The sequence below is a fragment of the Dendropsophus ebraccatus genome, chromosome 4 (assembly GCF_027789765.1).
Source record: "Dendropsophus ebraccatus isolate aDenEbr1 chromosome 4, aDenEbr1.pat, whole genome shotgun sequence".
NCBI classification, from domain to species: domain Eukaryota; kingdom Metazoa; phylum Chordata; class Amphibia; order Anura; family Hylidae; genus Dendropsophus; species Dendropsophus ebraccatus.
The window spans coordinates 93,546,524-93,570,262 of record NC_091457.1 but is presented as its reverse complement, the minus strand read 5'-3'; the positions used below and the strand labels follow the sequence as shown (position 1 = coordinate 93,570,262).

Genomic DNA, 23,739 nt, shown 5'->3' with positions numbered 1-23,739 from the left:
AAACTGCTCTGTCCCACTGGAGCCACTGATTGGCTGAGCGGGACGGCAGTGACCCTGGAGCCAGAGAAGCAAGCTAAAGCATGGGCAGGTAATGTATTCGCTTGTTAGCCTGTCAGCTGCTGACTGAGTTAAGTAAGCCGTGGCTAACAGTACAGAGTCGCACAGCGACATCTGCTGCGATACGGTACATGTAAAGGAACCCTTAAAGGGATACATTCCTATATTGCCTCATTTATAGACTGTCACATGATGACTTAAGAGGGGTGCTTAATGGCAACTTGTCATCACTTTCATGCTGCCTGAACCACGAGTCATCAGGGCGGTCCTGAGATAGGAAGAGATCTATGAATTAAAGGGGAACTCCGGCAACAAAATAGTCTTTGACATCAACTGGTGTTAAAAAGTTATATAGATTTTTAATTACTTCTATTAAAAAAATCTTAAGTCTTCCAGTACTTATCAGCTACTGTATGCTCAACAGGAAGTGGTATATTCTTTCCAATCTGGCACAGTGCTCTCTGCTGCCATGTCTGTCTCAGAGCAGGAGATTTTAATCTATGGGAATTTTCTACTGCTCTGGACAGTTCTTGTCACGGAGAAAGGTGGCAGTAGAGAACACTGTCAGACTGAAAAGAATACACCACTTTCTGCAGGACACACAGCAGCTGATAAGTACTGAAAGACTTTAAATAGAAGAAATTTATAAATCCATATTATTTTTAGACCCGGTTGTTTAAAAGAAAAACATTTTCGCTGGAGTACTCTTTTTTTAAAGTTTGCTAGGCAGAGAGAAGCTGCTGGGAACCACAAGATGACTTGAGGAGAGGGATGCTTAAAGGGGAACTCCAGATAGAGGTAAAAAAAAAACTGAATGAAACTTTTGCAGAAGCATATAGCATTTTTTACCTGTCTATCCCAGTTTTGAAAATACCAAAAATCCATTTGTTTTGGGGGTTTTTGTTCTGTATTGTGTTTCTTTACTTCCTGGTTGAGCAGTTTCCAGAATGCAGTGCTTTCCCTTTAGCTGTTCTTCACAGTCCTCCACCCTGCCCATTCCCCACCCAAATCTGTTGCAGAACATCTAGGCTGTTTTCACACATTGCATTTCATTGTGTTACTGAATTTTTTGCAGTACTTTATCATTTCAGTGTGGTCCCACCCACACAGCACACTGTATTCTCTACCTGTAACACCACACAGCATGCTGTATTCTCTACCTGTAACACCACACAGCACGCTGTATTCTCTACCTGTAACACCACACAGCACGCTGTATTCTCTACCTGTAACACCACACAGCACGCTGTATTCTCTACCTGTAACACCACACAGCACGCTGTATTCTCTACCTGTAACACCACACAGCACGCTGTATTCTCTACCTGTAACACCACACAGCACGCTGTATTCTCTACCTGTAACACCACAGAGCACACTGTATTCCCTACCTGTAACACCACACAACACTGTTACTACCTGTAACACCACACAGTACACTGTATTCTCTACCTGTAACACCACACAGCACGCTGAGCACACTGTATTCTCTACCTGTAACACCACACAGCACGCTGTATTCTCTACCTGTAACACCACACAGCACGCTGTATTCTCTACCTGTAACACCACAGAGCACACTATATTCCCTACCTGTAACACCACACAACACTGTTACTACCTGTAACACCACACAGTACACTGTATTCTCTACCTGTAACACCACACAGCACGCTGTATTCTCTGCCTGTAACGCTGATATTGGAATAAAGTAAAGAACTTTTTGAATACATTTTTTTTTCTTTTTATTTCCAGCCACATATTATAATCAAGCATCTGTTATCTTTGAAGTTGAGCCCCACAATAGAGAGTTTATCCAATACTATCTTACATGGGATATACTATTTATGCCTCATTTTTTCTCCAGGTGGGATTGGCAGTGCCGGCTCTGATCCTCTCTGCCGTTTAGCATCATTTACTTGTGTTACTGCATCATTTTTGTAAATAGGCTGCAATACTGCAATGAGACTCTAACATGTGTGAACACAGCCCTAATTTTACTGCAGACTTTTGCACAATCAGTGAAATCAGTTTAGCACCTGCTTCTGGCTGGTCAGAGATGGTCAGGGATTGGGGAATGCAGCCAAGCCTCCTGTGACATCACGCCCTGCCCCCTGTCTGCATCATCAGCCTGTCCTCAGCAAACACACACAATGTGAGACAGAGGCATGGGAGATTTGTCTCCTAAGGTGGGAAGCCATTTTTCTTCACTTCCTGAATTTCTATCAGCTATCAGTGTGGCAGAACCACACATATATGGTAATACATTATATATACAGATCTATATAACTTTTAATGTACTTTTAATGGAAAACAAGTTTTCCTAATGTGGAGTCCCCCTTTAAAGGGAACTTTAATGCTACTTAACCACAAGTGTTAAGGAACTGTTAATTACTGTCAGGTGTGCAGAGAATACTGGAGAATGTCCAAAGGAACCAAGATCATCTTTGAAAGAACTTTATTTCTTGAAACAATAACCTTTGAGAACAATACATGTTTTATGTAGCGCCTTCTGATCCTTCCCCTCCTTCCATGCCCAGCAGCTGATGTGCTCAAAAACGTTCACATGGTCTCTTCTGTTTGTTCTTGAAAGAAAAAAAAAATAGGTGCCTTTTCTTTGCTTCATTTGTAATTTCTGTCTGACTGACTAGCCTTCTATAATGGGATCAGTGGCTAGGAGTACAAAATAACTTCCTGCCCCCTGTGATCACTATTTAATTTAATATCTCCAATAACAATGTTCATTGATCATTGCCGCATTTACAGTAGATTATCGTTTACATTTTTTGCCCGATAATTGGCCCGTGTAAAAGGCCATTCATTCTAAAACAATATGAGCCTGTGCTGTTTGTAAGCACCTGGCTTGCTGTGTACCGTATGAATTTCCCTATATATTGTGTTCCCTATATATTGCAGCGTATCAGTATTGATCCATAAGTTGCATAATGTGCAATTGCAATTTAGTAGAAATGAAGCTTGCAGAGCAGCACAGATCATCAAATGTTCATTTTCCCAGGCTGTTAGCTAGTGGCAGCCCTCTGTAGCAAGTGACTACAATACACCTTTTAGAGGAGAGGTCTGATGCTTGTCATCACTGCAAACCTGTATAGCACCCACAGAGCTTGTATAAATATTTTTAGGGAGTGTATTTACCAATCAATAATTGTAGTATGAGTTCCTTTTTAATATTGTTAAAGGTGTTACCCCACAATTAAATATTTCATTGTATTATTAAAATGATGTATTTATTTTTGTCATTTACATGCTGTGAAAGGCAGTGTCCGAAAAAGAATTAGACTTTTTAAAAGTGTTTAAGGTGGGATGAAATATAAATGTACTTGCCTGCTGTCTTACCAGTCCCTTTTGCTGAGCCCTTTAGTATATAGTTATTTTTTCTTTTTCTTCCTTCTTCCTGATGAGATAAAACCAATACTCCAGACAACCCCTTTTCAAAGTGGGCCTAAGTCATGACATTTATTTACATAGTATGGCACCACCTGGTTTTCAAAGTATATAGCGATGTGCATGTCCACTCAGTAAGCAGAGTACCGAAGTCACTCTTCTCATAGCTAGGTCACGTAAACAAGCATACAAGCTTATTGGTGACATTGTAACGGTGCCATCTGTTCCTCCCATTGCCACCTGGTTCCTGAGATCTCCTCCTCTGTATTTATGCAAATGTGCAGTTTGATGCACTGGAAGCGGGCCCAGTGCACTGATATCCCCTTCCCATAGTAATGCGCCCCCTTCAAAATCAAGTCTGTCCCTGGCCTGATGCATCACTGAGGGGAGGAGATATCAGTGCACGCGGGCTGTTGGCCTGCCTTCAGTGCACCAAACCCGACATTTGCATAAGTACAAACCGGAAGAGATCTCAGGAGCAGGCGTCGATAGGAGGAATGGACGGCACTGTTACAATGTGTGCAGCGGTGTTGATCAGGTGATATGCAAATCTTAATTGAGTAGTTATAGTGGTACATTCGCTTTTAAGGCAATGGTGCTTTCTACTGAGCCACATTTCTCACCTGTCCCATTCATTTTAATGGGATTAAGTAGAAAAAACAACATTTTTGCAGCAGAAACAAGCTCATTCATATTATTAGCCCTGTACATATGATAAGGATTTAACATACAGAATGTAACAATACAAAAATAACATGAGTAAAGGAAAATGAGTTCCATAAGGAGAGAGCATTCTGTCTTTGAAGGCTCACAGTCTACAAGGTGAGGGGGGCAGCTGGTGACAGCGCGGTGAGGTGGTGGCAGGGTTATTGTAAATTATAGTCTAGTAGTCCAAAGGGATGGGTTTTCATGTTGCTTTTGAAGGTTGTGATGATAGGTGGAAGCCAGATGTGTCGGGGTACTTAGAAGCTTAGTAGAGTGCATAGAGCATAGATGGAGGTCTTGTGAGATTGCCTGAGGGGTGATATCAGCAGATGACCTAAGAGATGTATGGAGGGGACAGGATGTGGATGGCCTTCTACATCAGGATTACCTAAACTAAACTTGTTAGGCAATGGGGAGCCAGTGAAGAGATCAACATAGTGGAAAGGTGGATTAGTTGGGCTGCAAAGTTCAGGATGGATTAGAGGGGAGTGAGAGTGTTAAATGGAAGGCCAGAGAGCAGAATGTTACAGTAGTTTAGGTGGGAGATGATGAGAGCATGTACCAGCAGTTTTGTTGAGACAGAATTAAGGAAAGAAGCAATTTCTAATCCTCTTAGAAAAAGTAAGGGGGACCTGGTTGTAGGTGTTTAATTTTCCTGCAGCGCCAATTCAAGTCAGAGATCTGTTTCTATTCCTCGGGCACGGCTGCCTAGAATGCTGTGTCTACACACCATGAAAACAAGACACACGTAGAACTAATTGTTATGGATCTGTACACATTGCTACAGGCTAGGATCAGGATAACCATGGCCATTGCTCTTGTAAGACTATTAATTCTCCAGCCGGCAGATCACATAAAAGAAAGTTGGAGCAGCCTGTTTGTTTTAAGTGGTGTTAAGGTGGAAGTGATCTTTTATAGCTGCAGTAATGCCATGTTTATTCTGCAGGAGAGGAAAGCCTCATAACTCACACCCTTGTGCCAGGCGGCCTGTGTGTCTGCTGGAGATTATGTCCTAGTTGTGGTCTTTCTGCAGATAACAACTAAACCTAGCGCACTCACTTTATGAGGCAGTAACCAGATCTTTTGGCCGATAAAGCCAAGGAGGCCGGAGAGCCGTGGTGATTACCAAGTTAGTGTCCCTGGCAAGAAAATAAATCTAAGGCTATAGCTATAGGCAGCACGTGGGGAGGATTAACCCCATTTTGGCTCTTGGACTTTTTTTTATGTAATCATAAGAAAATAAATCTTAGTTGGTTGTTTCTGTATAAGAGCTTTATGACAAACGTATAGGTTATACAAAAATGTTGTCAATACATTTATGGTACCTCTTAGAACTTGATGACCCCACCTGGTTGCCGCAGCATCCAGAAGGGGACTAAGTGAAGTGGTAAGCCCTATGGAAACTGTCAAGCTTGCTGTGTGCTGTTGTTTTTGTAGTTCTAAGGCTATGTGCACACTGTTTACTCAGTGGTGTACATTCGCAACCTGTCAAGGCCATACTGATGTATACCATGACGTACTGGAAGTCAATATATTTAGTTTAATGGCCGACATTTGCTGCATGCATAGGTTTTTTTAGCGGGACTAATCTACTTGTCTGTTGAGCAACAGTATTGCTCATGTTGGTATGCTGTGTACACAACACCCAGTAAAGTCAAAGTCAACGGTAGTTGTGTAAATTGTGTAAAAATCAGCAGGCTTGGCTGTTCACTGCTTCTCATCCACCTTTGTTGGCTGCAAGCAGGCCAAGAGGGATTGGGAAACATGATAGGTCCTCATCTTTGGGATATTTCTGGTATATCCTGTGGATATGCCCTACATGTCCCAGATAGATGTTCATAACAGAAGATGGACATGTTATTAGGCAACATTGATACAACTACTTAAATAAAGGAGTAATTAAGTGAGGTCCCATTCACATTTTTTGTAACCCTTCCCTTGGTAGCACTGCTATTGTCCATGCCCAGCACACTGGTGTATCACTGTGAGGTCAGTGTTCTGTCGAAATCGAAGACCTCTGACCTCTGTCTCTGCTGGGTTTGATAATTCTCTCTCCCCCAGACCCTTCATAGTAAAGTGATTGATAAGCATCAGACCCCTGTTCTACAATCAGTGGAGTTAGGCTCCCGAGGGCTTGATATGAAGCATCTGCCTGCTGTATCCTGACGCTCCTCAGTGTTATGTGAAGATGAATTCAGGGTCATGGCCTTTAGAGGAACTGACAGTCTCTGAAGAGGGCGAGGACTGGTCATTATCTGCTTATATCAAGTCACTTTGTGGGGGTGTAGGCAAGCGTCCCCTTCATTCCTAAGAGTTCACTAATCTCTGAACTATTTGTTTAGGGTATAATTGTTCTGTACATTACTCTGTTCTATGTCCTCTAGCAAACAAAGAGAAGGACCAAAATGTGCTATAGTCCAGTGGTCTGTAGCCTCACCAGCTGCTTACGGACTACAACCTCCAGCATGCTGTGCTTTACAACTTTCGCTTTTTGCCGAAAGTTGTAGTATCAACATGTGAAGAACCTCGGGTTTGTGACCATTGCTACAGCATTCAGAGGACAAGAAATATGCAAATGTGCCTATATATTCTTGTTAATGGCCAGTAGGTACATAACCCTTTTGCTCTTTGTTATCTCTTATTATAAGCTCCACAATTGGCCTACAACCTAGATTATATCATTTGTGGTAGATGGAGGGCAGGAAATGCTGAGTGCATTGGGAAAATCTCCCTCCACTCTTCCTTCCTCATCTGATTTGTACTATCTGTCTGATAAGTTCTGGATTGGTTTGGTTTTTCATCTGTCTGTACTTTTGCTTGTCTGTGTAAATGCATGAAATGTGCAAGAACACATCCTCATATAGCTAAAAGGTAGAACCTGTAAACTGCGGTGTTGGTGTACAGAGGTAGCAGCTAATACTAGGCCCTGGTGCCTAAGGGGTCCAAAAACCCATGTTCCAGTATTATAAACGGCACATGTTTGGTTGGGGGCCCTATTACAGATTTTACATTGAGGCCAAGAAGATTCAAGTTATTCTCCAGACTGAGATGTAATAAATCTGTCGTAATATTGCGCTATGGCATTGATGGGGCAGACCTACTCATTCACATGCTGTATGAAATTTCAGCCACACCAAGGTACAGTACAGTCAAATCCAATGGACTGCTATGAGTGCTGTATCACAGCATTGTATGTTGCTTGTTTGGATTGGGACTCGATCATTTTTTTCTACAAAAACAATGATTGAACAATTGAGTTGTAGGCCCAGATTATTATAACTACTACTAAACTTGTCATTATTACTTTTATTTTATTAGGTTCGTGGTATTAAATTTCTGATTTACATGGTAAATATTGTTACATATTGTATATATAAATGCAGACAGAAAAAGGATTTAATAATTTGGGAAATAAACAACAGTTGAGTCTGAGATCTATTCTGATGTGGTAAATTCATTAAATATCTGTGTTTCCTTCTGCAACCTGGAGATTTGAAGATAGGAAACGGTTTTTGTTTGTATGTCAGATTCTGTGTATTTTCTATTACTTCCCATTTGTTTCCTTGCTCTCTATAGCAACCAACCAGAATTAAAGTGACACTGTCACCCCCTTTTTGCATTCTGACTTCTCTACACAGATGTAATGGGTAAAGTTAGCAGTTTTCATACCTTATTTTCTATCATACCTCATGGTGCTTATTCAAGTAAAAAGTCATCTTTTATCAACTGCAGATTGTGCTAAGTGGGCAGGACTTCATGGCAGCAGCACCACCCGCCAACAGTGCCAATGTTGGCCCCTCCCCTCCATGACGTCATAGGCACATAGGCCTAGCCCCCTCACCGACCATTGGAACAGGCTGGCCTAAAGGTCTAAGCCTCACCCCCTCTAGGTCGGCCCATACCAATGTACATCTAACTATTAACAAGTACATCTAACTACTCCACAATAATGAGGCCGGGTGCTGAGTGTGGTTATCCTCCTCCAAATATGACAAAGAGCCATAGTCTTAATATGGCCTTCTCTTTTGCTCATGTAGCAGGAGACCATATTGCTAAGATCATTTTCTAATAATTTATTATTAATAATAGTCACTGATATAACTGATGAGATAAAAAATTACATGAAATATTGGTGGACAAAATGTCTGCCATCATTCTTTCCCTTAGACCACCTTGATTTTCATCTACGAGAAGTAACTGAAAATATCCAAATTTGGAGGGACTCTGCATCTTACTGCGTGCCAGCAGCGCCTGCGTGGCTTGCCAGCATACTGCGGACAAGACTGATTTTAGAGCAGATGAAATAAATTTGGATCCATTAACTGGAAATTTGTGCCTGGGTCCTCACTAGATTGAGGCCCTATAGCAGACATCATCTTTGATGGTAAATAAAAGGATGCCTGTTCTGCCTGTGAGGATTTAATAGGTGGCAGCCATTCTCCTACCAACTAGAAGGTTGTCACTGACATCTCCACAGAATAGGGAAATTGATCTAGTGTTTGAATGTGGTGTCTGCCACATGGTGTCACTTTTCTGCCACAGGGTGTCACGTTTCTGCCACAGGGTGTCACGTTTCTGCCACATGGTGACACTTTTCTGCCACATGGTGTCACTTTTCTGCCACATGGTGACACTTTTCTGCCACAGGGTGTCACGTTTCTGGCACATGGTGTCACGTTTCTGCCACATGGTGACACTTTTCTGCCACAGGGTGTCACTTTTCTGCCACAGAGTGTCACTATTGAATTAGTAGTGTGACCACCCTACAAAATCTTAAGTTTAACATTTATTACTTGGCTGCACAGGGACATTACTGAAGGAATATTTGCAACAACCTTTTGCAGGTAACCCAAGGGTTAAGTGGCAGTGTATGTGTGTGGCACAGGAGGGCTGCAGTAGATAGCTGTGCCGTAGGTGGTGTGGGGGGGCAGCCCTGTCCTTCTCCCATGATCTCCAGGCTGGTGGGAAAGTTCGGATGTGTTACTATTTTCTGTTATCGTCTTTCCTTATCGGCCTGCTCTTGTCTGCATGCCTGAGTTCTGATACGGCGTGGTCTTTCACTTGCCAGCCTGAAATTCTTTCTCTTTAAACCACTTTTTTTTTTTTTTTTTTTTAATTTAGTGGATAAACGAGGAGCATTTCAAAAACGGTTTATTATTTCACTGTTGAAAGAAGTTAATACAGCCTTTAATTTGGGTGAAGCGCTCAGACAATCACTTGGAATTCTTTTCTCCTTTGAACCGTAGCTTCCCACCCATCCTTTGTTGATCGGCTCCTTTTACCCTGTCCAAACGTTCTGCCATTCGTTACTTGTTCCGATTATGGATTCCAGTCATCAGGTTTAACGCATTAATGACCAACCTGCTGGCGGACAACCAATGTGGCCCCCATCACAACTTACTTGGGCTTTCCTATAGGACTCCTTTATGACAAATGTTCCAGCTGAATGTAACTGTACATATCACAGTATCTCGATAATGTCAGGCTTCCAATCTATTCAGTAGTATGGAAAAGCTGGGTAACAACCAGTTTTGATAGCAGTTATGTTGGATGTGACAACCACTTTTTCCAGACTCCTGAATCCATATTCATGCAGGCAGGTTTGCTGCTCAGAAGTTAGTAGTTGATGAAGTTATTCTTTTTGCCTCTTATGTATTATATGAAACATAGCTCTAGAACTTTGATCTCCAATTTACACCCACCAGTTATTGTGAAACTGTATCACCCACAATACCCTCATGGGCTTTTACTATGACTGAGTATGTGGGAATAGTAGTTTTACAGTAGCTAGCAAAATGTGGGCTGCATGCCATCGCTCCAGTGTGAACAGTACTGTAGGGTAGTGATGGGTTTTTGGGAGAAATTATATCTCAATCCACTCCGTAAGCACCAGAGAGCTGAATCTGCTTGGAATTACCAGCCTAATAAAAGAATAATTTGACCTGATCAGATGACTGGTGTCCACTTCTTGCTCATTTGTTCAGGGTATATACTGTTGGGTTCATCGTTTTTAAGGCCATTCCTTCAAACCCAGCATCTAGTAGTACAACTGCTGTGGTGCAGACCTCTTTTCAGGAGAGAAGGCAAGACCAGATAGTCAGATGGCCAGTGTTTGTGCTACTCCAGTATAAGGCACCAATGCTGATACTCATGGCTCTTTATAAGCATTTCATTTCTCTTGGGGAATCCTTCAACTTTTGGCTGACTTGGATATTAAGCAACATTTTAGATCATCAGGCGACATTCATAGATAATTTCATCAAAAATGCTTTCCTTAATTTTGGATCCACAACTACGGACAGGATTACAGATGTAAACTTGTAACCATTTGCATTTGCATGGACCCATTGATGGAAATGGATCCCTATTATGGCTTGCCAGTATTTTTAGTGGCAAGGATCACAACCCTACTGAGGTCTAAACTGCTCCTTTAAAACATCCATTATTGTTAATGGGAATGGAATAATCAATGGTTTTACATGTAGACAGCATGCTTTACGTTAGAAGTATCTTAATATTGTAGCCCTAGTATTACAACATATCAGGTCCTATTATATACTTATAATATCCTCAAAACCATCTTGCTTGTACATGTAGATAAATCTACTAGGATGGCATCCAGTATGTTGGGGATCAATTTGAAAAAAGAAAAAAATAAATAAATACCATGTAATACCATGTACAGTATCACCAATGGTCAGCTTTACCAGTGCACTATATGTAGATAGGAGCCAGTGTGATGAGAGGTGTCTTCTTCCTGTACATTTCACTTCATCGTCCTGTCTTCTATAAAAATGCTCTGGTATTCTGTGATATTTTTATCACTTTGAGCCATAGTTCTTTATCTTCCATGTTGATGCATGACCGTATGGCAGATTATAGAAAAAAATGGCTATTAGTCTGGAAAATATTGGGACTATAAGGAGTTTAATGAGTTAATTGAGATTGGTCAGCTGGGATGCTGTCACTGTTCGAAGCCTGTGGAGGGGGCACATATTTTCCCCCCTCATTACAATATAATAATAATAGCAAGCCATTTTGTGTAATGTTTCGAGCCCCCCTTCCTCTACATTTCAGTGACCGGCCGAGTAATTCCATTTTTAAACCATGAAAAAGGATGCTGATGAAATTCCACTATCAGCGACAAACCAATATGCAAAATATCTCTCAGCAAATCAAATGGCTATTATGTGCTCATTCCCTTCCCAGCGCATTTGCTTAATGAAGAATAGACAGATCAGTCTGTCGGAGGATGCCTGCAAGAGGTGATAAGTGCCAGCTATCCTAGCAAAGTGAACATAGACAGGCAGTTCTCCCTGCCCCCCCCCCCCCCCCAGCCTTGGCGATGTGCTTTATGTTGGCAGCTTTGGTGGCTGTTAGCCCAGTTTTTGTTAATGGAGAATGGGCACAAACAGTGGTTGACGGCTCTGGTGACTATAACCTAATCTGTAATGGGTGGGGGGGGGGGGGGTGCATTCCTATGTTTAACCTAAGGGGGGGGGGGGATGAAGTCAGGCCTTCCTGTTCCCAAATTAGGTCTTTGAAGTTTTGCCAGTAATATAACAGCAGTAGGCACATTGCCCCCTGATCTGTTTGTATTGTGACATATTGTGACAGGCTGTGAATACCAGGGAGAAACACCACTGAGCTCATTCTAACCATATAATAGCCCTCCTGTCACCAGTCCTTACACTGTGCTCACACATAGCGGGGCCGTTGTGGTTTTACCACCATATTTTAGCCGCTGCACAAATGCTGCGGTGTTGTTATTTTTTTTTTTTTTGTAATCGCTGTGAAACTAGAGTATTTTTGCTGTGATTTTAGAAAATAATGTTGATATGATAATGCATCTGCAGTGCGTGAAAACAGCATCGGGCTTGCAAAAGACAGAAATCTTTTTCAGGTAAAAGTGTTTAACACCTGGGGGGAGATGTTTTCCTATTGCTGGATAACCCCTTTAAGCCAAAGCCAGAAGTGGATCCAGCAGGAAGCACAATTCCTTTCTTCCTTTATCCTATTCTGTTTGAATCTACTCTTAGTTTTGGCTCCAAAACTGCCTTGAAAGTTTTCCAAAAAACTGCCATGTGTGACTGTGGCCCAAAGGCCGCTGCTGTGTCCAGTCTATGTTTTGCCATCTATTAGATGGTAAGCTCTTTAGGACATCGATAGTTTTGTCTTTTCTATGAAAACAAAGGTTTTTGATGAGCTTCTAGCTCAGCTGTAGTATTCCGTATTCCGGCTTAGAACGTCAAGACAGTTAAGACAACAGCAGGCAGCGTGAAAAGGGAATGGGATAAAATTTGGGTCAGATATCAACATTTTCCTATTTGAATCTTTTTTTTTTTTTAACGTCTGCCAGAAGACTAAATTCATTGCATTGATCTTGGGCCTGAACGGCAGGCGTTTGATCTCAGATTGTTATCGGGAGAGAATTTAAAGTTCGTTGAAAAGATCCTTTGTTCCCTAACCGGGGCTCTTCCATTAGCCTCTGAGGGCACTTTTCATGCACGCTGTTTTATGGGCAGGAATCTAGACGGGGTGTGAAAATATTGCTTTTATAAAATGTTAATTAACCCATCCTTGGCTTAAATTACTGTTCACTGTATTAAGAGCCTCTTTATTTTAGATAGAGTAAAGATAGGCCATACTGTGTAGGATTGTGCTAGGTCAGGTTAGGATTGGACTGTATTAAAAGGTGATGACAATGTTTTTGATGGAGAATTCGTGATAAGTGTTTGTGTAGTAAAGTTGGTTCTTTTCTGCCCTCACAACAGTGCATTTGGCAAAGCTGAACAAATCCAGCTTAAAGGGGTATTCCAGGAGATCAGAGGGGGTCCGACCTCTGAACCCCCAGAGATCTCCGCACCAGGCCAGCATACTCGGCTCTTTCCGTCACTCCATAGGAATGACTAGAGCCATGGTTCACGTCATGAATTTTGGCTCTATTTATAACAGAGCCGGCGGTGTCTGATACAGAGATTGCCAGGGGTTCAAGGGTCGGACCCCAACGTGATCTCCTACTTTTCCCCTAGCCCGTGGATAGGGGAAAAGTAAATTTTTCCTGGAATACCCCTTTAATTGGTGCTTTGAGAGTTCTAACACAAGAACTGTACGCTATTTGGTCAATTCTTCTACCTTGTGTTCCATGGTCTTGCAAACCTCTAAGTAACGTAATACAGTGACAGGTTGCATCCGAACACTGCTGTGCCTAGATCAGATTAATTAATATTGTTACTTTGCTTTATCCATGATGCTTAAGGGAACTTAGGTATAGACATTTATTCGTTATAGTCAGACCAAACCACTTGTTCTGCTTCATTAAAATATGTCCCATTGTTCAGATGTTTTTATTTTTTATTTTTATTGAACCTATATAGCATATATAACTGCTGCCCAGAGCAGCATCATTGTGAATCGTGGTATCTATAACATTGCAGCATGTGTGAGATACTCTCTTGGTTTTAGTATTAGGATGCACAGAAGTAGTAGTGAGCTACAGTATGTAGGAATTCCTCTAAATTCTTGCCTTGTACTGACTGAGCCCATTCTTTCCTCTTCCCCAAGTGCCAGTGTATCTTCATTGCCTGGCGAACCACGTGACCAGGCAGTCAAGGGTTAACTTTATCAGACACCCAGGAGCCGTGCAGCCGTGAACGAAGAAATTAGCTTAACGATGTTACATTTACAAGGGGAGAAAAGCGATTTGTTAGCTGCTGATTGTTTCTCAGCATTATCAGTGCAGGCTTTAATTGTGCTGGAACTGAAATTAGCAGAATTAGAAAAATTGCCTGTGCAGGGTCTGGCAGTGGCTTTCTCCACGCTCATTGTTGTGCGCTATGTATAGATTATGGAGCCTTTGTTCTTTCTGCGTAAATATACATGCCTGCAGTCAGGGAGCCTCTGAGGTCTGTGCCGTGCTCTATCTTGTCCCAAAAACCAAGGCTGAGAACCGCTTTAACTTCTGTCACTGCCATGTGTGCCTCTCTCCAAGTAGTATTTAGGTCATGACCTAGGCTTTGACAGTGCTGAACACCAATAGATCATTGTCATGAAATAGAGCTCATGGAAGAGCAAAATGATCCACTCAGACCAGCAGAATCGATAAACGTCAAATTCCTTCCATATTTCCCATCAGCATGCAAAATGCAAATTTTTTCACAAATTAGAAAAAATAGGTATCTCATCTCTAGACTGTGGCTGCTTCATGGTGTAGTTGGTATTTGAGCCAACATTTCTGGGCTGCGTCTGAATTCAGATTAGGTGGTCTATATGCAATGTTCACAATAGAAAATTCTTCCTGTTTTTCTGTAATTCAGAAAAAAAAAAGTTTGGCAGCACTGTCGCATTACATCCTTATAACTGGCATCTTGTACTACAGATCTTTCATCCTTGTAACTGGTGTCTGGTCCCATGACATCCTCATAACTGGTAACTTGTACTATGAATCTTGCATCCTAAGAACTGGCATCTTGTCCCATGTCATCCTTATGCTGGTGTCTTGTCCCATGACCTCCTCATAATTGTCATTTTGCAACATAACATCCTTAGACTATGTTTACATTATGTATAAACAGCGGCCGCTGTTTGGCATGTTTCTGCAGACAATTTGGTAATCATCATTCTTATTTTATTTGGATTGCGGGCACATTGGATGTTCCTGCAATCCAGTTAATCATTAAAGTCCATGCAATGTACAGCCGTCAGAATGGCCATACATTGTGTGAGCCGAGTGGGAACAAGGATATCTTGTACCGTAAGTCTTTAATCCTCATAACTAGTATATTTCCCCATGGAATTCTCATAACTGATATATTGTACCATGGTATCCTTATACTGATGTCTTGTAATATTTGTTTCATTATATTTCATATACAGTGGTACCTTGGTTTAAGAGTAACTTGGATTAAGAGCGCTTTGCAAGAAGAGCTCACAGTTTTTCAAAATTGTAACTTTGTTTAAGAGCATTGCTTTGGTTTAAGAGCTCCCTCTACTGGGTGGGAGGGCAAGTGGGGGAGGGGCATGGCCTGCATAATGTGGTCTACAGCCCTGTACTCTGACCCAGGAAGTCTCCCTCACTTTCCAAATAACAGCAGATCCCCTTCAGGCTCTTACACTCAGCCATTCACACTGCTATAATGTGCCTGTTTCTGTCACTGTCCTCCTGCACAGCTCCGTAATTCTCACTTCCTGATTGGTCCATGCTGAACACACACCTCTTCCCCATTGTGGTCATGTGACCACACAGACCTCTGGCAGCAGCCCTGCTTCTCTATTCTAGCCTGTTGTACTACGCTACTGCATTATGGGGATCTACAGCTCCATTCTGTATCTACAAACTGCTGCCGTTTTTCAGGTTTATGCCCCTTACTATACATTATACACCACATGTTGATTGTTATACTGTACAGTAACTTATAATATCACATATTCAGCTGTTTCTCATTGTTTGTTTCATCTGTTCTAGATGTTATTCAGAATAAAAAAAAATCATTATTTTGGGGGTGTGGAACCATTTGTCTGCATTTCATTGATTCCTTATGGGAAAATTTGCTTTGGTTTAAAATTAGTTTTGGATTACAAGCTCAGTCCTGGAACAAATTATGCTCGTAGTTCAAGGTACCACTTGTACTTGCAAATTATAGAGGTGCTAAATATTCTGAAGGATAACTTCCATATATTGTATCCACACTTAAATTTGCTGTCCAATGTAATGTATGTATTAATTATTATTATTATTTTTTTTTTTTAAGATTCTCTTGGTGATATGGAAGAGACAGATGAGAATTTAGCAGCAGAGTCTGCTCGATCGGAAAAAGATGGAACAACCTCAGACCCAGAAGAATCAGCAGATTGTGGCTCGTCCAGTACATCATACAGTGATGGTGCAGAAGGTGAGTCAGGGAACACTGTCATGTTGTATGTTCTGTTAATATCTTGTTGATGCATTTGCTTTGGCCCCCCTCCTTGTTTCCTATTACTAATCTAAACATCCCTTGTTTGCCATGCAATATTGCCGTTATGACCTGTTATCATTGCTACCAGGAGAGCGATGCAGTCCAGTGCCGCAGTCAGTAGACCAAGAGATGGAAGAACAAGACCCAGTGCCGAACCTGTGCGAACTTGCTGAGGAACCATCGCCTTCATGTATCTCAGGTAAGAGATAGAAGATAGATCGAACACATATTTGTTTCTGATTTATCATTTACTACAGAATAATGAAGAAAACTATACATAGGACTGCCTGTAGTCCTCGCTTTGAGCCATTCACAATGGAGAAAGTTTAGTACTGTCAGCAAATTACAATGTTAGGCTCTGAGCAAGAATCTGTAGCTGAAACGTTGATTCGGACCTCCAACACATAAGCCTAACAAGTGGGACCGTCTTGTTGCCTTCCCCACCAGCAGATGTCAGAATTAGCCACATCGGCATTGTCTGACGATTGTAAAAGAAACCATTCTTCATCTTCAATCAGTCCATTACTACGGTGATTGATTAATGGGAACCTCACACTATTGGGAATAGGGGAGAAAAGACTGGCAAAACAACAACAGTGCACGTAAGCTCAAGAGCCCTGGCCTGATCCCCCTCCTCTCTATCCCACATTTATAACACGTTCACTGGATAATATAACTGATCCTATGATATCGATGGATAAGAGACGCGCCCAGGTAGCTCCACATAACACACGCTCTGTCCAATTCTCTGAAAATCTCATGGTGACTTGGCAGGTGCTGATAACAATATAATGGACGATAACTCCTGTTCTCTGCTACTGAGCTCAGCATTGTACTAACTTGCTGATTGAGGTCACACTACAGATAGAGTATTGCTAATCATTGATGATCTTTTTGTAAATGTTTTCCCCTTCAGTTTACAGTAGTTGTCTCCTGACAGGAGCCCCCCATCCTTTTTTTCTCATTGGGGCATATGGGTGTCATAGACAGTTGGACCATCTTCTGTGTGTGTGTGTGTGTGTGTGTATGTATATTTATTGTGTGTGTGTGTGTGTATATTGTGTGTGTGTGTGTGTGTGTGTGTGTGTGTGTGTATATATATTATATATATATATATATTTATATATATATATATATATATATATATATATATATATATATATATATAATGTCCACAATAGAGCGCACTCCCAGTTCCAGTGCTGGAGTGCCAAGCAACGGAGATTGGATAAAAATCTCCACTAAATAAATCCAAGAATTTTGCGGCACATCCGTATAGTGAAAAAAAGTTGTGGTATTTATTGGTACATCAAAAAGCAAGTGCAACGTTTCAGTCTCATCAGAGCTTGAGAAAGGTCTCGAGATGAGACTGAAACGTTGCACTTGCTTTTTGATGTACCAATAAATACCACAACTTTTTTTCACTATACGGATGTGCCGCAAAATTCTTGATTTATATATATATATATATATATATATATATATATATATATATATATATATATATATATATATAATATATACATACATATATATATATATATATATATATATATATATATTATATATATATATATATTATGCGTCCAGCTTTAAAAATGTTAGAGGACTAACTAAGGTTCAAGAGGGAAGTGTTTACTAATAAATAAAAAAAATAATCCAGAACAAGGGGACACGATCTGGGGTTAGTTGAGAAAAAGATCAAAAGCAATGGCTGAAAGAGTAGTAGATGCTTGGAACATATTTCCAGCAGATGTGGTTGGTAAATCTACAATAACTGAATGTAAACCTTCCTGGGATAAACTTATATCTGTTATAGGGTAATACGAAAGGGAATACTAAAAGGGCAGTCTGGATCTTTTTGCCGACACCCTTCTATGTTTCTATGTCATTGTATAACGGCCATAATCAGCATTTTTGAGCATCCAAAATGCAGGCCCATACATTTTTCAGTGCCACACAATTCCATTCCAAGGCATTTTACCATTGTTTTGCTGGAGGTCATATGGAGCTGAACAAACCCACTCTCTACAGTATTAGAACATGTACAATGATGAAACACTTTCCTTTGAGTCTATTCTGATATCTTTTCAATCACTTTAATTTTTAAGGTTTTTGTAACAATAAATTCCCTTTACAACATACACTGACCATACAGTGGGAGTTAGGGCTAATCATCCCTGGAAAACATGTTGGGGTGCGGTCCTAATTCCCATCGATCTGATGGTAATCATGCTCCTGGCGGCTATTAATAATTCTGACGTCAGCTTTTATGGGTATTATCGATTTCAACTGTTGTGGTTATCATCGCAGGATAATATGCAAACATGCACTTTGTGCAGTAATCAGCAGGACTGTCATATGCAGATAGGCTTATCCGGCCATCTTTAACTGCTGTTAATGGGGAGAAATATTATCAGCACAGTTGCTAGGAATAGGTGAATAGTCCAGGCCCTGTTCCCTGTTAACCTCTGAGCTGCTGTGTAACTTCATGGGAAGGACGGAGGCTTATGAGCATTGTGATAGCCTAATATTTATAGCACCCTATGGGTCATACCTACAGTTATTAATAATTATTATTAATTATAATTCTGTCAGTGTCTATCTATTGATCTATCTCTATAAACAAATGATAAAAAGAATATTTTGATCCATTGTAATTATTCATTAGGGAGCCCTGAAGATTTTCCTTAATAAGACCCTAAACTGTATGGCGACCACCCAAGACCTCCAGGCATTTATGGAATTGTCACTGTCTGTCTTCTATACTCCAAAAGTGTTTGTAAAATTTGCTTCCTATACTAAACATAACTTTTCATATGTTGCTGCCCATGGTGAGACTAACAATTCTTTCATACTTGTTATTAGCTATTCAGTCTCATTCCCCCAGTTCTGAGCTGCCGCTTTCGGCTGGAAACACAAAAATCTGTTTGTAAGCTCTTCTCTCTGTCTCTCCCTCGTCCCCCTCCCTTCTGAGACATTGGATGTAAACAAGTCTGTGACTGGCTTTATATGCAACTTTGTAGCTTCTTTGTAATGCCAGGAGGGTTAATCTGAGGTCAGGTTGGTAATGAACTCACTATGATTAATCCTCCTAGCATTAGAAATAAGCTACAATGTTGCAGATAAAGCCTTCCAGGGACTTGTTTACATAAGCTTTCTCAGTAGAGAGGGGGGAGGAGAGGGAGACAGACAAAAAAGCTCACACTCAGATTTTTATGTTTTAAGCAGAAAACCGCTGGCAGGGGGAGAAGGAGACTAAATAAATAACAAATATGGAAGGAGTTGTTAGTCTTACTATGGGCAGAAACATATTAAAAGTTAAAATGTTTGAGTGGAATTCCCCTTTAAGCTTCAATCATTACCAGCCAGATTATATGAGGATCAAAACACTTGGATATGTATGCAATGTATGAAGTTTATCAAAGTAAATCTATTTTCCAAGTCAAAAAAGTGTCCCTGTCATTAAAGTAGGGACATTTTGCTATTGTCCACTAGCTCCTCTCAAAATCTATTAAAATTCATAAATACCAGCATTCAAGGCAATCTGGTCTGCCAGAAATGCCCCCCAAACAACTGGTCCTGTTCTTTAGTTGTTCTTATTGCTGGTCCAGGGTTGGCTGGAGTCAGTATTCAGGATAAAACCTTTTTTTCTTTGTCCATAAAAAATGCAACATGATTAAAAAACACGCCAATGCGTTTCGGGATTATCTCCCCTAGTCATAGGCCCCCATATACTTTAAATTGACGGCCAAATCCACCTCTAGTATGTGGACCTTAAGACTTCCTAAATTATATTTTTTTATAATGATGTTATGGCATGACTGGAGATGTACATCATTGATCATGTAAGAGATGGATGATATATAAATACTGTAATTCCTATAATATTGTGCTTATAGTGAATTGATACAGAGCTGTTGGTTTTGTTTCCTTTCTGGGTGCAGCAGTCCAGTCTCCAGAGGGTGAGGAGAGTCTAAATTTCAAAGCATCAGAGTCTTTGTCCAGCATGGAAAACATGGAGGAGCCCCTAAGGTGGAATGGTCCAGGTTTGTGTCACCAGGTTTTTAACATGTTACTGGCCATAGGGCTTTATCACGGTAAACTGTTTATAAATTCTGAAATGAAAGGGCTCCTGTGCCTTGCTGGTAAGGACTCCCATGATTGATTAGCACTACTCATCATTGACCAGCAGAGAGCTGTGTCCGCCCATGTCCATTGTAAATAATAGACTCTATTGTATGCCCATGGATGTACAGTTATGGTTCTTCATATAGGAAACTAAATTGGAAAATTAGCCTAAATTTCCCCCAAAATTTGAGGGACATGGACATCAAACCTGCAGAAAAAGTGATCGACCGTAACCCTATAACTTAGTATAATGGTAAACCTTGACAGGTTACACAAGTCACATTGAGCTTTCCAGTTTTATGAAAATGAAACTTTTTTTTTTGTGTATGTGTTTTAGTTCCTCAACATTTTCTGCATGTGTGCTTTCTGTCATAAAATGGAAATTGAAGGCCTTAGTTCTTACAGATGGAGTTTTCTACCATTGTTACAGCCTGGACTGTAATAATACATTTTACTGAATCACACTACTTGTAACAGCTGACAGGAGAGAGATTTAGTCAAAGTCCACTGATGTGACTACAAGTGTAGCAGACCCATGCTTGTAGGTCTGTGCAATGTTTCTCTTTACTGACAGCAGCAGTGAGCTTGACATAAGCGAGGAAATGAAAGAGACAGTGTGATAGAAATTCATATATTTTTTTTATTGTACAGTAATTCAGTTTTATTCACACAGAACCAGAGAACCTCTAGATAGACAAATGGCCTCACTTGCTCTTTTGTTGTAAACCGAATTGTCCGTGCAGGGATATTGCTAGCGGAACTGTCCGTGGAGTGACGGAGCTGCACTGGAATGCTCTGGAATTCTGCAAGATAACATAAACAGGAAGTGGATTGTCAGATAGGAAATAGGTGGCACGTACGCAGAGAGATGAAACCCTGAGACTTAGTGATCATAGGTAGGAGAAGTCCCTGATAGAAAACAACTGGACAAGATCAGGATTATACGGTTTTTGGATGCACATCACCTATAGAACTTGTTTGAAAGTGCTTGTTGTTAGGTTACAAGTTCCCCGTGTATATATATTTAAGCTAAAGTTATGACTGCCACTACATTACGGGGCCGAAACTGATCATGTGTTGTAAATAGTGATGAGCACATATCACCAAATTCTTTTTGGGTCTGGTTGAATGTTCTAGGGCTAATTATACCGACAGCAGTACAGTATGGAACTTGCTGGACACGGCAGAACATGTATGGTTGTGTAAAGCCAGCAGTTACAGCAGTAGTACCAGTATGGCGCATGGACAAGGCAGGGGATGTGCGGCTTTGTAGAATGAGTAATAGTGGCCACCATTTAAGAGATTTGTCAAAAACTAAAGAGGTAATCCACGCAAACATATCTGATATGTTGCTGCCGATGGTGAAACTAACAATTCCTTTTATACTTGTTATTATCTGTTCAGTCTTTTTCCCCCAGTTCTCAGCTGCTGCTTTCAGCTGAAAACACACTAATCTGTGCATGAGCCTTTCTCTCTGTCTCTCCCTCCTCTCCCTGCCTTCTGAGACAGCTGATGTGAACAAGTCCTTGCATGGCTTTATCTGCAACATTGTGTTTTGTTTGTAATGCTGGGTGGGTTATTTTGAGGTCAATTTGCTAATGAACTCACAGTGATTTACAGTGGAATGCTCCTTTAATTCCTAAAATTTTGGATTTACAGAATCTCAAACATTTTGGCAAATTTGAAACCAATTGGATATGCCCATCACCACACTTAGATACGTTTCTATTCATTCCATTCATTACCTAGATGTACAGTGGCACTGGTGATGCCTTACATACAGTGCAACACAATGCTCTAATGTATAAGATTGTTAGAGTGCTTTTCAATGCAATATTTGGTAACACATTTACTTTATTTCCTATGGGAAAGCTCTGCTTGGTTCTCAAACTGCTTTCCAGAACCAATTAAGTTGCATAACAGAGGTACCCCTGCATTAGATTCTGGATGATGTCATATATCATCACAGTTAGAACTCGAGCTGAGTTAATCACTTTTCCAGAATGGCAATGCATTTGTACTATTTGCAGATTCTCAAGTCAAGTCTTGAAAAGCTGATTGACAACTCCATCATTGCAGTAAGGTAATATTGATTTTCACAAACAGATATAGCTAGATAGTATTTTACCAACATGACGGCAAAGGAAAACTCAGTACTTTTCAAGGGTGGGTTGTCTGTAAATTTTCCGCAGTATAATGTAAGGTTCAGTGGTGGTTATAGTTTTAAATGATCAGATAATCTATCATGTAACCCTTGCCTTGTACAATCGATCCAATTATCAGGGTCACACGCAGCACCACTCTACATCTTAGCGATGACTAAAGTGACATGCAAAGTTCACAAGATTAGCTAATCGCCTGGCCTGATTACATGCTGATCATAGATGCTGTGTGGTAGGTTTCCACTGGTGCTTTCGGTGTTAAATGGCCATTTTAAATGGTTTCTCTTCTATGTGATGATCTATGTGGTTCCTATCATATTTGTAAACCACTTGCCCCCAAAAAACAGCTTTAAAGTTTTGGCCACTAGGTGTCTCTCTTCCCTGCAATCTGTTGCCCATTGCCTACTGCTACGGGAGATCTGTCTCTAGTACACGGGAACTGGGGGCAAGCCTTAAAATTTGCTATATGCAGGAGAGATGGGGAGAAAGCTTGAAAAACCCTGGGTTGTAAATTTGCAAGCTGCCTGCTTAAGATAATCTATGCTGTTCCTGACAGTTAAGTCAAGGCTTCCCTCTCATCTCTCACCACCCATAAGGTTCATGGCAGCTGTTTCATGTGTAAATACCAGTGTACCTACTGCTACTACTTATGTCTACAGTGCTGCTGTATAATTTGCAGTTTAGTGCTTTGTGTAACCCCTTCTTTTGCTATGCCACTGTTGTTGTGTTTTCCTTACTGCTCACACAGTACTTTGCAAACCCATTGCAGTAACCCTTTTTGACTCCACATGCAATTTACAGTAGTGTACTATGCAAATCATCTCTCAGCAAAATGTAATCTGTTCTGTTGGTGGCATATTAGTAGAGGGAGGAAGATGTGCTGTTCTATCCTGTGGTTGGGCAGATAAGTCAGGGAAAGTGTGTGTGTACTAATGTCGATCAAAGGGATAGTTACTCTTAAGGAGAGCTCGTCATAAAGACGTGTGGAGACTTACAGACCATTGCTGCTCTGCTGAGAATTCTGGGAAGAATGGATATGCAAAATAGCTCTCACACCTCTTGAGCAAAGAGATGTCCCTTCAAGTCAAGTCTCGCTCAGTCAAGGAGCCTTAGAACATTGACTGAGGATTTTATGCCAAGCCAAACAATCTCTCCAAAAGGAAAGATTTCCCATCTGCAGATGACACACAGTCCAGCTTTGGTTCTGCCCATTATAAATAGCTGTGCACCATGGAGGAGGCTCTCAGGAGCTAATTCTCAGCAGTGAAAACACTAAAATCTTCACACCACTCTGAAGGGTTAAAAGGGTAGTGCGGCACTAAGAAATT

At 40.9% G+C, this 23,739-nt stretch overlaps 1 protein-coding gene across 4 annotated transcripts in view; it reads left to right on the top strand.

Moving 5' to 3' along the window:
• ZFPM1 (zinc finger protein, FOG family member 1) overlaps window positions 1–23,739 on the top strand; it is an 89,391-nt gene that overhangs the window by 35,644 nt on the left and 30,008 nt on the right. For 3 of the 4 annotated variants that reach the window (XM_069966286.1, XM_069966289.1, XM_069966290.1), the window contains 3 exons: window positions 15,915–16,055; window positions 16,207–16,317; window positions 20,066–20,167. In XM_069966286.1, coding sequence (XP_069822387.1) covers window positions 15,915–16,055; window positions 16,207–16,317; window positions 20,066–20,167 — 354 coding nt within the window. The remainder of the gene's footprint in view (window positions 1–15,914; window positions 16,056–16,206; window positions 16,318–20,065; window positions 20,168–23,739) is intronic. The other variant, XM_069966288.1, reaches the window with a different exon arrangement.